The sequence below is a fragment of the Lolium rigidum genome, chromosome 7 (genome assembly GCF_022539505.1).
Source record: "Lolium rigidum isolate FL_2022 chromosome 7, APGP_CSIRO_Lrig_0.1, whole genome shotgun sequence".
NCBI classification, from domain to species: Eukaryota; Viridiplantae; Streptophyta; class Magnoliopsida; order Poales; family Poaceae; genus Lolium; species Lolium rigidum.
In genome coordinates, this window is record NC_061514.1 from 354715288 (window position 1) to 354732905 (window position 17618).

Genomic DNA, 17618 nt, shown 5'->3' on the forward strand with positions numbered 1-17618 from the left:
AAAAGGGTGGAGGTTGATGCCCACATATAATTCGTAATTACGTATTTTCCACTTAGGTTTAGCGGAAACAATTGAGCTACTCTGAAATTATGTATGGTTAGTTTCCTGATCAATTACCAGATCATTTTATTCTCATGCTGACTGAGAAATTAAATGTATATTAAAAATGCTTTTTGTATTGCTGGCTCTTCTGAAGATTGATCTAAATTTGGTTTTATTCCCTATATGCAGGCTTAATTACTGCAGTATCATGGCATAACATTAATTTTGAATAGGTGTTTGTTCAATCAAAATCATATGACAGATGTAAAACAGAATCTGAACACAAAGTAGTAGGTAGTACGATTCTGCATTTGTAATGTAGTCATATAGTTATGTATGCATCATTGTTTTTCTCAAGGAGAGTAAGATTTCTTTCTGGATCATTTTTTGCTACAAACTCCGCCGCAACGCGCGGGGTATTATCTAGTTTGTGAAAAATCCCATCCCACTTGAAATTTTAGAAAACGGATACCTTGAACGGCATGCCGGCCTCAACATTTTATAACCAACAACGCTCACTGCATCAGGTTCTGTAACAAGATATTAGAGGGAAGAGGAGCTAGCTGAAAACAGGATTCGGGGCGAGAAACAATTTCCACTTCTGCTGCACATCCTCCCTAGACGACGGGAACCAACACCAAGAAATCCGCCTCGAACATTTTTTCCATCTTGCAGTTGTCAAGAACACACTTCATTTTTTTCGATAAAAGGCGCTTCATTACTCAAATAGAACACGCTTCATCTGCCTTCGGCTCCGGCGCTTCATTACTCAAATAGAAGACCCTTCATCTGCCTTCGGCTCCGGCGTCGTGAGTGGACTCACTTTGAAGGCAATCACAACCGCCAGCTTCTGACAGTTACGGCCTTCGTTTGATGGGTTTTCCATCGTGATCATGATATACATGTGTGATGTGTCGGCCTCATGCAGGACGACCACGGGACAAAGGCTCGTGCAGAGCAGCACCATCGTTAAGAGCATCTCCAACAACTGCGTTAAATTTTGGCGCTGTAAATGTATTTTGCAGCGCGCTCCGTGTTTCGCGCGTGAGGCCATATTTTCCTCCGACAGAAGATATAAATTTTGGAGCTGTAAAATTGGGTAGTTGTTTCTGCGTGCAATTTGTACCGCGCATTTTTTTCGACGCGATAGATATAGTGCACTTAGGTATTTGACCAAATAGGATCGTCCAGTTCCTATAGAACCTATCGCTAAAATACCCGATAGGGCTAAGCGGAACGAAAAGGGTTTTCCATGAGTAAGTGATTGTCTGATAATGAGCAAGGAATATAGGTCTTTCTGCTAAAGGGGATCTATTAAACTCATAATTTATTGGATCCTTGTTATCAATGCCAACTAGGTGGGCTTGCTTTGACCCTTAGGAGTAGGTAACCCCTTCGCTATCCTTATTTCTATTTCTATTGCATTCTATCTCATCGTATCACATTGTGCTCTACGATTCCACTTCGACAAAAGGAAAGAGTATACCTAAGTTCAATAGCTTTACGTCCGCTATCCCGATCATGATTTCCTCAGGGGGAAGGGATAGTGTTTTTGCAGCGCGCTCCACTTTACAGCACCGGTTACAACATCTGTTAGAGCATCAATTTACGCCTCTCGATACAGCGCTGGATACCGAGCCTGTTGGAGATGCTCTATGACTGGTAATAATTGATAAATCGATGGGAGCGCACACAAATCAGGCCTAGGGTTACCGTCGATGGCGGGCGACTAAGGGCATGTTTGGTTCATGGCCCCAACTCACCTTACCAAAAAAAAATTGGTCGTGCCATACTCTTGCTTGGTTTGCTACCAATTTTTTAGCTCTCTATGCATCTCTTCTTGCTTCCTTCACAAACTACAGCCAATATTTTGGCCAACCCAGGACGGATATTCCCCCGCCAAATAATTGGCAAGCCAACCATTGGCAAGGCAGCTGCAGGCGTGAACCAAACACACCCGATCACCTATGGCTCCCCAGAAGGCGCGTTATACCAAGGAACGGCTCGAGATGCCCGCTTTGGAGGATAACCTAGCGTTGGAGAGGTTTAGCTCGTCAGATCCGGAGAAGGATGAGGATGACGGCGGCAAGATGCGCAGCGTACTGCCCTTGTTCTATGATAACGACGAGGAGTTGTTCGCGGCGGCGGTGAAGGAGGAAGAGGCTGCGGCTGAGAGGCAGCGGCGGGAGGACGCGGAGAAGGCACGGAAGGCAGAGGAGGAGAAGCGGCGGGCGGAGGAGAGGAAACGACTGAAGGAGGAGGCCGCCTGGAGACGAAAGAAGCATGGAGAGGTCTACAATTCGATCCGCCAGTACAATCCCAAGACCAAGTGTGTGGAATACACCAGGTTCCCCTTCGCGGATCTCTCCACGTTCGACCTTGACGAGATCTGTATGTCCAATTCTACCATCTGCATCCCCAGTATTCGATTTTAATCAGCAACTCGATTTAATTGTTTATCTTCAGGTCTGCGTGTAATTGATATCTATGATAGTTTTTTCTTTTGAATTTGATATCTATGATGCTAGTTTATTGCATATAACCGAAGTCATCATCCACTAAGTACCAAATACATCAGCTACGGTAATTCACATATACATGTTTTCCCTAATAGCTTAGCTGTTTTAATTGGATTAATTTGAGTATTTCAGTCTGCAGGTTTAGATAGGCCTTATGTGAACATAAGCCATTCATCCTCAACAAAACTTTGTATGGAAGAATATTTCAGTTTTGTAGTTACCTTACGTTCATTCTCCAAAAATAATTTGAATGCTGATGCTTTTCCTTTTCCTGCGGCATTGCCTGTTCTTGAAGTTTGTATACATGGACATTTCGATTTTTCTTTAACCTTGTATCCTTTCTGTTCATTCTCCCAAAATAACTGAATGCTGTTATTCTGCTTTTGCTTCCGCAGCGCCTGTACTTCCCATGAGATACACTGACAAGCAGATAAAAGACCGTGCATATTTGAATTCCATAAATGTTTTATCGGTTAAGATAGTTTCCTCAGACAAAGGCTTCCCGCTTAATGTATACGGCAATATTATTCTTAGAGACAACCTCGAAGAGAAGTGCATTTTTCTCTTCTCCCGCCCTAGCAGAATGGATTCTGAGCTCATTAATTCAGAGGTATAACATTTTCTCAAAACCCTCCAATTGGCAGTTTGCTCAACTGTGTATTCAGTTTGCTTGTTAGCAGACATATCCATATCTTTTTTATTCTGTGGAACACATTTTAACTTCGGATGTATTCTAAGTACTAATTAGTGTTGAGAAAAAATATAGAAGTAAAAAATGATGCTTATGCATATCATGTGTGTTGCCAGTGCATTACAAAATGGGTAAGGTTGATGGTGCTGGCTGCTGGGTAGAAATAGATTGTATGGTTCGCTATGGTCTAGAACAGGATACACACAGTATGTTTCACCTTGCTAGTAAATCTCAGCAACTTCTTTTTACTCTCATTGCAGGAGTAATCTTGCATATCACTAACCTATTATGTAATCTTTTCACAGGATCAATCATTGATCTTGACTGGCCCTAGTCGAGGACTTGTTTTAACAGACTATATATTTATTGAGGTTGATCTTAAGATGAAGCTTGACAACGGGAAGGACGAACAACTTAGCATAGGATTGCTTGACATTGATGGCCGAGTGGCTCCGCGGCTGCCCACAAGTAAGGTTCGGTGTTGCACTCTTGAGAGCAGCCTCAGCATCGTGGAGGTGAGATATGCACTAGTTAAAGAAGCAACGGAGGCTACTGTGGAATTTCCAGTTCTCAAGGGAGATTTCAAGGGCAAAATCACAGCTCACACCACCAGAATTCATGATAGGATGTTGCTTCGTGATAGCAGAGCATGTGGTGGTGCAGCAATCTCTTCTGATGGTAGTCGAGTTATCGAACTGTTGCGTCGTGTCCTAGCTGTCTGTGTGGATGAGGTGCTGTTTATTTCAGCTGAACCTGAAGGTGTGGATACCCTTGTTAAGAAATTTACTCCATCCCTCAGTGGTTCCCAGAGTGATGTATTTGATTGGGGTGCCGTTAAGTTAGGTGTGAAGGTAACTTGGTCCGTAATAAGTTTCTAGATTGGATTTTATCTGTACAGTTTAGGGATGTAATGGTTACCGTTGTACAGGTTCCCATGGAACAAAGTACTGGTATGTGCCCTCTACTGTTATGCACTGTATGTTGAACCACAAATCATATGTTGTTACTGACTGGTCTGGGTCTCTAATTAGAACTTGTATTTATTGATGTTGCCTCTTAGCTTTTCACTCCCCTAGCTTTATTGCTGCTTCTAGCCCTTTCTGTTTCCTGCCTCATGGCTTACCACTTCTCTGCTAACAAGCCACCCAGCAGGCAGTCAGCTCAGAAAAAAAAACCAACTCAACAGGTGGCAACAACACATACAACGCTTTAATGGATGGCTCACAAACAACTGGAACCATTTGCAACATTCGATGTATGACTCCCAGGTGCAAATAGAGGAAAGATAGCAAATGCTTTATCTTGATCACTTCAGTATTTACATGTTTTTGGTTCAATTCTTGTGACTATTTCGGTTACTGAATTAAGATTCTGCTTTAAAAAAAATGGAAGGCTCGATGAGTCTAGTTTTGAATTAACAAAGCCGTCAACTGGCCAGGAGTTAGTAAGTAGAACATGTGTCACAAGAAAGAGATGCAGCGTTACTTCCGTTATGCCTTTTAATAGAAATCAATTCTACTGTGGTGGGTAACGTGGAAAAAAGAAAGAAAGAGATGCAGTAGACTTGACAAATCAGTATGAAAAGCAGACCAGATACTCTTGTTTTATTTGATGTTTGCATGAGGACATCTACTGGGCGTTACTTTATTTTGGGGGGTGGTAGAGAGGCCATGTTTATCCATAGTTCTTGTATGCAGTGGTTACATATTGATGTCAAGGGGATCTTATGGAAACAACATTGATTCCTTAAGGCAACGTACAAACCTATCGAAATCTTGACCTTATAGGTGAGCAGTGCAAAAAAAAAAGTGAAAGAAACTCATTTTAGTTGAGAAAATTTGATTCTACAATCCTGCAAAATCTCAACGCGATATAGTTTGATTCTGGCCTACAAAAAATTACAAATACTGATAAATCTCATATTTTTTTATTTTTCTTTATTGTTCACTACCTTAGATCTAATATTTGTAATTTTTACACAGCCTAGAATACAAAATATTTCGCATCGGTATTTTTTTGCGCACAGATAGAAATCATCATTATCTACATCTAAGATTTTGTTTCCGGATTTTTCGAAACTTCAAAACGTTGATTCTAAAAAGATTCGAAAAGCAGGCTCCATGTAGTCCATACTCCAAAATGACGCACTCGCTAGTGAGAGTCGACAGTTGCGGCAGAGAAAAACGTATGCGATGCTAGGAGCATATGCTCACGTTACCAAAAAAAAAATTGAAAATGCTTAATACATTTCTCTAAAAAACTTGGTTTTTTTAGAATGTCAATGTTTGTGTCTTCTACAAGTTTAGAATTTTTTTGCTGGCATCTCTACCGTTAATAGTCTGGCCCCAAACATCTCGAAGAACTGGCAGGTGTATAATAACATTGATGTCTTCAAAAGGATCATTCCCGCATTTGTTGTCTCTAAAATTGGAAGAAAATGTAATGGAGCTGCCCATAATTTAGCTCAACTTGCTAGGAACACTAATAGTAGCATAGTCTGACCCCAAACGTCTCGAAGAACTAGCAGGTGTATAATAACATTGATGTCTTCAAAAGGATCATGCCCGCATTTGTTGTCTCTAAAATTGGAAGAAAATGTAATGGAGCTGCCCATAATTTAGCTCAACTTGCTAGGAACACTAATAGTAGCAGTATTTGGTATGCTCCAGTTCCAGTGGCTATTAGGGAATTATGTAATCATAAGTCTGTAAACTCTTGTGAGCTATGAAATGTTTTTCCCCCTAAAAAACATATGTAGTGTCGTAGGCATGCAATATTAAAAAAAAATCTTTTTTCAAACGTGTTTTTTTTTTCCAAAGTGTATCAGCTCCTGCGAGCTAAATTGGATCGCGATGTTGGCCTTTTCAGTTACGGGTTGAGCAATGAGCCTTGTCCTCCGGGAGGTCCTGTCCACCAACCAGATCGGTGCGGACGGACTACCGCACACCCTCGCCAGGTAAGTTTGGCCGGCCCAGTTTGTTTTTTTTCCTTTCTCATTTTTTCTTTCCATTTTTTTATCTATTTTGAATCTGAACAGTTTCAAATTTGAACAATTTTCAAATTGAATTTTTTTCGAATTTAAACAACTTTCAAAATTGAACGATTTTTGAATTTGAACAAATTTCAAAATTGAATGGTTTTCAATTTGAACAAATATCTAAATTGAACGATTTTCAAATTTGAACAAATTTCAAATTGAAGTTTTTTCAAATTGGCACAATTTTTGAATTTGAACAATTTTTGACTTTGAATATTTTTCAAAATTTGTTTTTTTCGAAATTTGAACATTTTTCTAACTTGAACACTTTTTTCAAAATTCTTTTCTCTGAAATTTAAACAATTTAAAATATGCATACTTTTCGAAAAATATTATTTTAAAAAAATTGTGTTTTTAATATACAGTTTTTCCAAATTTAACGTTCTAAATTAAATCTTAAAAAATAGAAAATAAAAGAAAATAGAAATAGAAACAGAAAAAAAATGGCCAGCACTGAATCTGGTCGGTTTATAGGAAACGCCCCAACCAGACACGGTCATTGTTTTTCCTTTGAGGATTGTCTCTGCTTCACGCCTGGCAACCCACGGGCCACGGCCCTTTCTGATATACCGGTAAGAAGGCCCGTCCAGAGCGGCACCATCCCGATTCCTGAGTCGCGAACAAATCAGGACTGGGTTACCGTCGACGGCTGAGGGCTTGCAGGCAGGTCTCCCATGGCTACCCGAAAGGAGCTCGAGGTGTTGGAGAGGACGTTTCAAGAGAACTCTTTAGACCCGGAGGAGGACGAAGACGACGACAAGATGCGCTGCGTGCTGCCCTTGTTCTATGATAGCAAAGAGGAGGTGTGCGCGGAGATTGCGGCGACGGCGGCGGCGGCGGCTGAGAGGCGGCGGCGGGAGGCCGAGGAGAAGGCACAAGAGGCGGAGGAGGAGAAGCGGCGGGCGGAGGAGAGGAAACGGCTCAAGGAGGAGGCCGTCTGGAGGCGAAAGAAACACGAAGAGGTCGCCAATTCGATCCGCCAGTACAATACCAAGACAAAGCGTGTGGAGTACATCCGGTTCCCCTTCGCGGATTTCTCCAAGTTCAACCTCAACGAGATATGTATGTCCAATTATTACCATCTGCATCCCCTTTATTCGATTTTAATGAGCAACTCGATTTATTTGTCTGGTTTGATCTTCAAGTCTGCCTGTAATTGATACTCCCATTGCTTAACCAAAGTCCTCATCACCGCAACAAAAACCGTCCTCATCCACTAACTACCAAATACATCAACTACGGTAATTCATATCTATTTATTCGCAAGTAGCTCTTTTATTTGAATTAATGTGCGTAACTCAGTCTCCAGGGTTAGATAAGCCTATGAGTATATGAACCACTCATTCTCAACAAATGGAGATGTTATGACCGGCCTGGTGGCCCAACCGGCCAGGCCTCTGTTAGGGGCTTAGCCCAAGTTAGCAGATTAGGGTTTCGCAATTCTCTTATAAATACAAGTTGTAATAGACCATATCGATCAAGCAATAAACAGATCTTATAGATCGTTATTGCCGACTCCTTGAGGAGTCGGTCTTCCCTGCCCTAGCCGCCGCTCCTTCCCTTGCGCCGCCTTCCTCCAACCTCGCGACGCGGCCAGCCGCCGGCGCCATCTTCCTCTCCCTCGTCTAGCACACTTCCACCCCTACAATCTACGTAACCGGCCTGGTAGGATCTCAGATCCTATCAATTTGGTATCAGAGACCTCTACGATCATGTCTTCGAGCCAGCCCACCGCCACCACCGCCGCCGCCTCCGAGACGCCGCCGGCCTCCTCCGCCGCCGCGCCCCTGCCGCCGCCCTCCACGGGCGTCGCGGCGGCCCTGGCAGATGTCGCAGGCGCCGCCCCCCTCCTCTCGCAGCAAGAGCTCTCGACGGCCATCCGCGACCTCGCCACCGCCGTCCAAGGCATCCGCCTGTACCTGATCGGCACTCGGGGATGACCCCGCCGCCGCCGCCGCCGGCCCTCAACGCCTACTCGGCCGCGCCGGCGTTTCCGCCCGTCCGGGCGTGCCCGCCCGCCCCCGACCTCGCCGCCCCCACCGCCGTGGTCGTCGTGGCAGCCGGCCCCCGGCGCCGGGCCCGCCTCGCTGCCCCGGGCGTCCCCATCCGGCGGGTGTCGTTCCCGCCGTCGCCCTCGCGGCTCCCGGCGTGGGTGACCGCGACGGAGCCCCCGCCCGTCTACTCGTCCGCATCGGCGCCTCCTCCCGTCTACATGACCGCCGGGGACCCTCCGAGGCCCTCCTTTCCGGAGCCGGCATACTCGCGCTTGGCGGAGCCTTCCGCCGGACGCGCGGAGTACCGGGCGCTGCCGGCCCAACCCCCCCACGCTACGCCAAGCTCGACTTCGCCACGTACGACGGCGTCGAGGACCCCCTCAACTGGCTCAACCAATGCGAGTAGTTCTTCCGAGGGCAGCGCACCCTCGCCTCGGACCGGACTTGGCTCGCCTCGTACCACCTCCGCGGCGCCGCCCAGACATGGTATTACTCCCTCGAGCAGGATGAGGGCGGCATGCCCCCATGGGACCGCTTCCGCGAGCTCTGCCTTCTACGCTTCGGTCCCCGATTCGCGGCAGTCGCTTGGCGGAACTCGGGCGTTTGGCCTTCACCACCACGGTGCAGGACTTCGCCGACCGCTTCCAGGCCCTCGCATGCCATGCGCCCGGGGTGACGGGGCAGCAGCGCGCCGAGCTCTTCATTGGCGGACTGCCGGACCACATTCGCGTCGACGTGGAGATGCGGGATCCCCAAGACCTGCAGTCGGCCATGTACTACGCTCGCGCCTTCGAGCAGCGCGCGCGGTCCATGCAGCAGGCCTTCCCGGCCAGCGATGTTCGGCCAGCCGACCGCCCTCCCCCGACACCACCGAGGCCGGGCGCTCACGGCCGTGACTCATGCGGGGTACTCCGATCCAGGCTGCGACGCGGCCTTTCCGTCGGCTGACCACGGCCGAACAGCTCGAGCGCCGTCGTAAAGGGTTATGCTTCAACTGCGACGAGCTCTATGTACCGGGCCACGTTTGTCCACGCCTGTTCTACTTGGAGACCGTAGACGACATTGCGGCTGATGTCGTCGCAGCTGGGCTGGCTGACGCGGCCGTCTCCCAGGCCGACACCGTTCCGGGATGAGTTCCACCAGCTATCCAGCTCGAGGACGAGCTGTTTGAGAAGGCGGGGAGAGATGTTATGACCGGCCTGGTGGCCCAACCGGCCAGGCCTCTGTTAGGGGCTTAGCCCAAGTTAGCAGATTAGGGTTTCGCAATTCTCTTATAAATACAAGTTGTAATAGACCATATCGATCAAGCAATAAACAGATCTTATAGATCGTTATTGCCGACTCCTTGAGGAGTCGGTCTTCCCTGCCCTAGCCGCCGCTCCTTCCCTTGCGCCGCCTTCCTCCAACCTCGCGACGCGGCCAGCCGCCGGCGCCGTCTTCCTCTCCCTCGTCTAGCACACTTCCACCCCTACAATCTACGTAACCGGCCTGGTAGGATCTCAGATCCTATCAGGAGAATTTGTTATTTACCCAAAACTTCACCATCCTTGGATCATCTACCAAAAGTTCACTGTACATTGGCAAAATACCCAGCAAAATAAGAATTCAGCAGGACCCTAACTGAAGCTGTTCACAAAGCGTTCAGTCTCTGGGATGGCATCCACCTGTTAACAAAGCTCATGTACCAGCGTGCATTATGTTGTCAGCAACTAATGATTTACTAACTTTTTTGTATACCGTGATTGGACATTCACCACGTATGCCATGTATACCAACAGGAAGAGTGAGACCGCCGATCCTTGCCTTGATTTAAAAGCTGATCGATAACATTGCAATAAAGAAGAATATGTGCACTAAATTTATCCGACCAAATGAAGGTGTTCACCATGGATAGCATTCATAGGCATATATGTATAGAAAAATCTGTAATAACAAGTTCACCAAAAAAGAAAATAGAGCTGCGACGAGTGTACATCACAAGAAAATTTAAAATATAGTCAAGTTCACACATCACAAAACGATCGAAGAATAACGAGTTTTAATTTATTCTCCTCTTCTTCCTAGGAGTAATCTTCTTGGCAATTTGTGTCTTTGCTTTTGTCGGAGTCCTTGCTGGATATGTTGTGGACGCTAGCTGGGACCCCCCATCTCCAAAAAGAGTGGATTGGCTTAAAAAATGTAGGAAGATGTCACAAATAATGCAAAGGCTACAGAAAAAATGAGTTGGCAATTCAATATCACCTTCTTGTAACACGTCCAGGGCTTATTGATGGTTGACCAGGAGATACGTCCTCATAGGTGTAGAAGGACTGTGTACAGATTAGTTATAAAAGTGGGATAAGATGTCACAAAATGCATGCTACTTGGAGCGTTGTACCTTTTCTTTGTACCAAGTAAAGGGCAACCAGCTTGCCTATGTCCTAACTCTTGACATCATTTGCATCTGTTCTTGCCTCCCGTTTGAAGCTTTTTCTTTCCTTGATAACCACTTTCTGTACATGCCTTGATCCTCAGTTTTCTAGGTCTCCCTCTCCCTCTTTTGGATATTGGTGGTTTCAACACAAATCCAGGATCAACACTAGGCCACTGAAACTTGCTTGTTAGTGGTTCTATTTCCCCATGCTTCTCTGAATCTCGCCACCAAATAGTAGCTATGCACAAAGTCTTCCAATTTGATATTTTGTGCAGCTAATACAACCAATGCATGTTGACATGGTTTGCCTGTGTGCTGCCATTCTAGACAAGTACAGTCATGTGCAAGACACTTCACTGCATGCCGAAGATCATTTTTTGTAGTATCTTTGACCTCGGCACTCCACTCGCTAGATGCACCCGTCTTAAGATGGCTTAATCCTCTAGAACGAACATTCAACTCTTGTATTATAGCTGGTAGTATTTTACCTTGCAACCTTGCTCCCATTGCTCTCCTCTTCTTAAAAAGCACCATAATTTCCCCCCTCAACTTGTTAGCTAGTTGTGCAATAGGTAAATCCTGTATATCCCTAATCCAAGAGTTAAATGTCTCAGCAAGATTATTAGTTATGGAGTCACACTTGTTATCTGGATTAAACCCACACCTGAAAAAGCAAGATGAATTAAGTGTGTGCAACAAGAGTTAGTTAATGAACATTTCATTTGCAAGAGCTAAAAAAACACCTCATCCATAGCAAATTATGGTACTCCAGTAGGTATGGTGCTACCTTAACGCTTGCTGCAAATATTTTGCCCATGTGGTGACCAAATCTCTCTTTCATATGTTCTAGCTGCTGGCCACATGCGGTTATATACTTTACCACAGAATTTCTTAACAAAATTTTGTATTAGGTGCTCTAGAAGGCGTCCCCTAACCCTCGCGTCCGCGCGGCGGCCGCCGCGCCGCGCCGGTGCGCCCCTTCCTCCCTCCCCTAGCCCTCCTCTGCGCGGTCTCCTCTCCACCGCCGTCGCCCGGAGCGTCGCCGGGCAAAGCCCCTGTGGCGCGGCGGCGGCGGCCTTCCTTAGCCTGGCGATCGGGGTGCGGCGGCGTCCCTCCACTCCTTTCAAGCAGCAGCGATCCGAGATGGTGGCGACTGGGGAGATAACGCATCGACGATGTTCGTGGTGGTCGTTCGCCCCGAACCCTTTGGGCCTCGGCGGGCGGCGGTGCTGCCGACCTTCGGCGGTTGCAGGGTTTCCTCTTGGCTATCTCTGAGTCAAAGAGGGCGCCCAGGATCTGATCCGGGTTTGGCGGTGGTGGCTTCCTTCTTTGCCGGAGGAGGTCGGCTGGTTGCTGGGGTGGTGGATCACGAGATCCGTCTACTCCGGCGATGAAGATCTAGTCGACGACAAGCTAGAGGTGAAGGGGCCACCGGTGAAAACCGCGCATTGACATCGTTCTTGGTGGATGATGGCGGTGGCTATTGGCGTCGTTCCCTTGCGAAGGCATCATCTTTGCTAGCCTCTCCGCTTGCTCTTGCCGAGTTGGGGACTCGCGTCTGTCGGTGAAAACCGTGCCACGATTAGCGGGCGATGGTGGCGTTAAGCGTCGCTTCCTTCTTGAATGCATCGCAGTCTGCGGGTACTCACTCGTGCTGCTCCGGGGGAAACCCTAGATCCGGGTCTCCCGGATCGGATGATGACGGTGCTTCCTGCGTCGTTCTACCTCTTGGGGCATCGTTTTTGGAGCAGTGGCTGGATGGAGGTAGATCTTGGTGGAGTGGTGTTCAGCTACCACGTTGACGTTGATGATTCTCGGCGGCGTGGAGCTGCAGGGCATCGAAGACGGGCGCGGACTGTTGGACGCGTGCAGGATGGTGGAGCTGTCTGGTGTCATGGTGACATCGACGGCAGGTCTGGCAAGGTCAATGCGGTGATCCCTCTTGAAGATGGGTGCGAGGAAGACGGCGGTAGCGATTTCTGTGGCATGTGTAATGGTGTGCGCTTAGGATCTGCTTGACTGGTTGTGCTTCTCACCCGCCAATGAGCGGCTTGGGAAGGCATTCAGTTTTAGATGATATGCATTGGTGTATTGTCAGGGTAATGGCCCTATTCATGGTCACCCCCTTCATCGCTCTTGTAGGTATATATAGCGAGTTGTCGCTGGAAAGGTGGCTTCGAGTTGATCTTTGTATCTCCCTTTGTATCTCCCTTGTAAGGCTTTGCGAATAATTTAATAAAGAAAAGATGTGTGCATCCTTTAGATGTAGGCTGGGGCGATGCTCCCATTTCGAAAAAAAAAGGTGCTTAATACACTCTCTTTTCTCATCATTGGGGAAAACAACCTTGAGTGCATTCTCCAAACCCTTGCAAGCATCTGTGCACACAGCCAATAGAGGTGGCTTCCGTATCAACTATTGGAAACATCCAATTGTGTCCATCCAAAGTTGTAGCCACGGCTAGTTGCCCATTCCACTTGTCATTTAAATGTGTCGAATCTATGCTTATGTATGGTCTGCAACCACTCAAAAATCCATCAATGCAAGGCTTGATTGCAATAAACAATCTACTGAAGTGTACTTCTCCATCGACATCTTTAGTGTCAATCTCAACAACACTCCCTGGAGACCTTAGCTCAGTCTCGGCCTTCAAGCTATAAAGCGATTGAAAGCTTTCTTCCCATGTACCATAGAGGTTATTCATTGCTCTTTCTCTCGCCTTCCGTACTGTCCAATAATTAAGTATGATACCGAAGTTCTATTCCAATTTCTCCTGCAGTTCCGCGGCAGTCGTTTCAGGCTTCTTCCTCAATATAGGCAGTGCCCTATCAGCGATCCAACTCTGAGATGCCATACTAGATGGTTTCCTGCTGCTAGTAAGACAATAGTGTTCAGGCCCTACATTAGTCACTTGCAACTAGAAGTACATGTAAATAATAAGAGAATCACTACAAGTAATAACATATGATAAATAAAGAGATCAATTAAAAAGAACATTAGTCAGATGTTGGTTCAGTACCATGATAGCACCCTCGTGTTGCACCTTTTTAGCCTTAATCTTCCACTTGCATCTTTCAGCTTTACAACTACCCTCAAACCTACCCAGCTCAGATCTTAGAGTCCCTATGTCAAACTCCATGGAGGGGAAGGTGCTGCCACTCTAAATATCTCCATGGAAGGGAAGTTGCTGCCTTCCTCCATATTTGGGTTATCCATGTCATAATCGATGTTCTCCTCCTCAGATACATGATCGTCAATTGGGATGGCTGCACCTTCCGTGTCAACATCTTCATAATTCGTGTTGCCTGCAACATCAATATTAGTGCCATCAACACTTGTATCATTCAACGAAGTTGCTTGCATTGGTTGCTCATCCTCGTCCCTCAAACCAAGAAAAGCGAACAGAATTAAATCCAACAGCATCATTTTGTTCAATGACAAGACTTGACCAGTCCACAGTCCCAAAGCCTGTTGTCGATGCATTAGCATCATTATCTCCAACATTGTCGTTAGTGTCCGACATGTCCTACGCAACACAAAAGATTTTTTTTTAAAGAACAAATTGTTGCATCTCACCTCTACTAACTGTTGTTCTCTATGCTGATAGTACATACGATCCATTTATATATTAATAAAAAACAAAGTCCCAAATTAGATCTTTATGTACGTGCAAATGTGCATGCACGTGGGCTTGCATTTATATGCAAGCATGCAAATTTCCATGGGTTTGCTACAGCTAATCACAAGCAAGTATATGGCTTCCATGAGGCTCCAAAGCAATATGAATTAGTTCATCGACTATCTCTGACTGAAGAATACTAATCAAGTGTCAGACTCGGCCTATACTGACCAACGAATTTTCAAAGGCGCTGGTCCGGCAGTACAACAACATTAGAAATAGCAGAATTAAGATGGAATCAAAGACATAAGGCGCATGGAGCCGGGAAGTACGATCAAGGCGCAGAGCGCCGAGACGTACATGCGGACGGCGACAACGGCAGCGATCGCGGTCGGACAATGTTGATGAAGCTTAATGCTGAACTGGTGGGTCTCCATCTAATAGATCCTATCCTTGTGCTTCGTGACCACCTCTCGTGACCAGCTCTGTCCTGGTGTAATTCTTATTTTGCTTTTAAGTCCTTGCTAGTATTTTGCCAATGTTTAGTGAACTTTGGGTAGATGATCCAAGGATGGTGAAGTTTTGGATAAATAACCAATTCTCCTCTCAACAGAACTTTGTATAGAAGAGCATTTTAATTTTGCACTTACCTTGTTTCCCCTTGCACGTTCATTCTCCCAAAATAATTTGAATGCTGATGCTTTTGCTTTTCCTGCAGTAGTGCCCGTCTTCAATTTTTTATACATGGACATTTTAATTTTTCTTTGACCTTGTTGTGATCCTTTCTGTTTATTCTCCCAAAATCATATGAATGATGTTGTTCTGCTTTTGTTTCCGCAGCGCCTATACTTGCCATGAGAAACACTGGCAAGCAGATACACGATCGTGCATATTTTAATTCTATAAATGTATTATCGGTCAAGATAGTTTCCTCAGACAAAGGCTTCCCGCTTAATGTATATGGCAATATTATTCTTAGAGACAACCTCGACAAGAAGTGCATTTATCTCTTCTACCGCCCGACCAGAAGGGATTCTGAGCTCATTAATTCAGAGGTACAACATTTTCTCAAAAGCCTCCGATTGGCAGTTTGCTCAACAATGTGCTCAGTTTGCTTGCTAGTAGACATGTGCATGTGTTTTTATAGTCTGTGGAACACATTTTAACTTCAGATGAATCATTAGCACTAATTATTATTGAGAAAAAATGTAAGTAAAATATGATGCTTGTGCACATCATATGTGTTGCCACTTGGCAGTGTGTGAAAAATTGGCAAGATTGATGTTTGGTAGGAATAGATTATATTGTTTGGCTATTTGGCTATAGTCTAGAACATGATATACACAATATGTCTCACCTAGCTAGCAGATCACAGTAGCTGCTTCTTACTGTCATTGCAGCAGTATTCTTGCTCACCACTAATCTATTATGTATTATTTTCATAGGATCAATCATTGATCTTAACTGGCCCAAGTCGAGGACTTGTCCTAACGGACTATATTTATATTGAGGTCGATCTTAAGATGAAGCTTGGCCAAGGGAAGGATAAACAACTTAGCATAGGATTGATTGACATTGATGGCCGAGTGGCTCCTCGGGTGCCCACGACTGAGGTTCAGTGCTGCACCCTTGAGAGCAGCCTCAGCACCGTGGAGGTGAGATATGCACTAGTTAAAGAAGCAACGGAGGCTACTGTGGAATTTCAAGTTCTCAAGGGAGACTTCAAGGGTAAAATCACAGCTCACACCACAAGAATTCATGATAGGATGTTGCTTCATGATAGCAGAGCTTGTGGTGCGGTGACCTCTTCTGATGGTAGAGTTATCGAACTGTTGCGTCGTGTCCTAGCTGTCTGTGTGGATGAGGTGCTGTTTATTTCAGCTGAACCTGAAGGTGTGGATACCCTTGTTAAGAAATTTACTCCATCCCTCAGTGGTTCCCAGAGTGATGTATTTGATTGGGGTGCCGTTAAGTTAGGTGTGAAGGTAACTTGGTCCGTAATAAGTTTCTAGATTGGATTTTATCTGTACAGTTCAGGGATGTAATACTGGTATGTGCCCTCTACTGTTATGCACTGTATGTTGAACCACAAATCATATGTTGTTACTGACTGGTCTGGGTCTCTAATTAGAATTTTATTTATTGATGTTGCCTCTTAGCTTTTCACTCCCCTAGCTTTATTGCTGCTTCTAGCCCTTTCTGTTTCCTGCCTCATGGCTTACCACTTCTCTGCTAACAAGCCACCCAGCAGGCAGTCAGCTCAGAAAAAAACCAACCCAACAGGCGGCAACAACACATACAACGCTTTAATAGATGGCTCACAAACAACTGGAACCATTTGCAACATTCGATGTATGACTCCCAGGTATAAATAGAGGAAAGATAGCAAATGCTTTATCTTGATCACTTCAGTATTTACATGTTTTTGGTTCAATTCTTGTGACTATTTCGTTGACTGAATTAAGATTCTGCTTTTTTTTTAAAAAAAATGGAAGGCTCGATGAGCCCAGTTTTGAATTAACAAAGCTGTCAACTGACCAGGAGTTAGTAAGTAGAACATGTGTCACAAGAAAGAGATGCAGCGTTACTTCCGTTATGCCTTTTAATAGAAATCGATTCTACTGTGGTGGGTAACGTGGAAAAAAGAAAGAAAGAGATGCAGTAGACTTGACAAATCAGTATGAAAAGCGGACCAGATACTCTTGTTTTATTTGATGTTTGCATGAGGACATCTACTGGGCGTTACTTTTTTTTTTTGGGTAGAGATGGCATGTTTATCCATACTTCACGTATGCAGTGGTTACATATTGATGTCAAGGGATCTTATGGAAACAACATTGATTCCTTAAGGCAACGTACAAACCTATCGAAATCTTGACCTTATAGGTGAGCAGTGCAAAAAAAAGTGAAAGAAACCCATTTTAGTTGAGAAATTTTGATTCTACAAACCTGCAAAATCTCAACGCGATATAGTTTGATTCTGGCCAACACAAAATTACAAATACTGATAAATCTCATGATTTTTTATTTTTCTTTATTGTTCAGTACCTTAGATCTAAAATTTGTAATTTTTACACAGCCTAGAATACAAAATATTTCGCATTACTATTTTTTTGCGCACAGATAGAAATCATCATTATCTACATCTAAGATTTTGTTTCTGGATTTTTTTGAAACTTCAAAACGTTGATTCTAAAAAGATTCGAAAAGCAGGCTCCATGTAGTCCGTACTCCAAAATGACGCACTCGCTAGTGAGAGTCGACAGTTGCGGCAGAGAAAAACGTATGCGATGCTAGGAGCATAT

General features: G+C 45.2%; 1 protein-coding gene across 1 annotated transcript; it reads left to right on the forward strand.

Moving 5' to 3' along the window:
* The first annotated feature begins 2009 nt into the window (after positions 1-2009).
* LOC124673635 lies at positions 2010-16688 on the forward strand. Its single transcript, XM_047209677.1, has 6 exons — positions 2010-2433; positions 2957-3171; positions 15759-16298; positions 16346-16363; positions 16473-16567; positions 16679-16688. The coding sequence occupies exons 1-6, from the start codon at positions 2010-2012 to the stop codon at positions 16686-16688; spliced, it is 1302 nt and encodes a 433-aa protein (XP_047065633.1).
* The last annotated feature ends 930 nt before the right edge of the window (positions 16689-17618 follow it).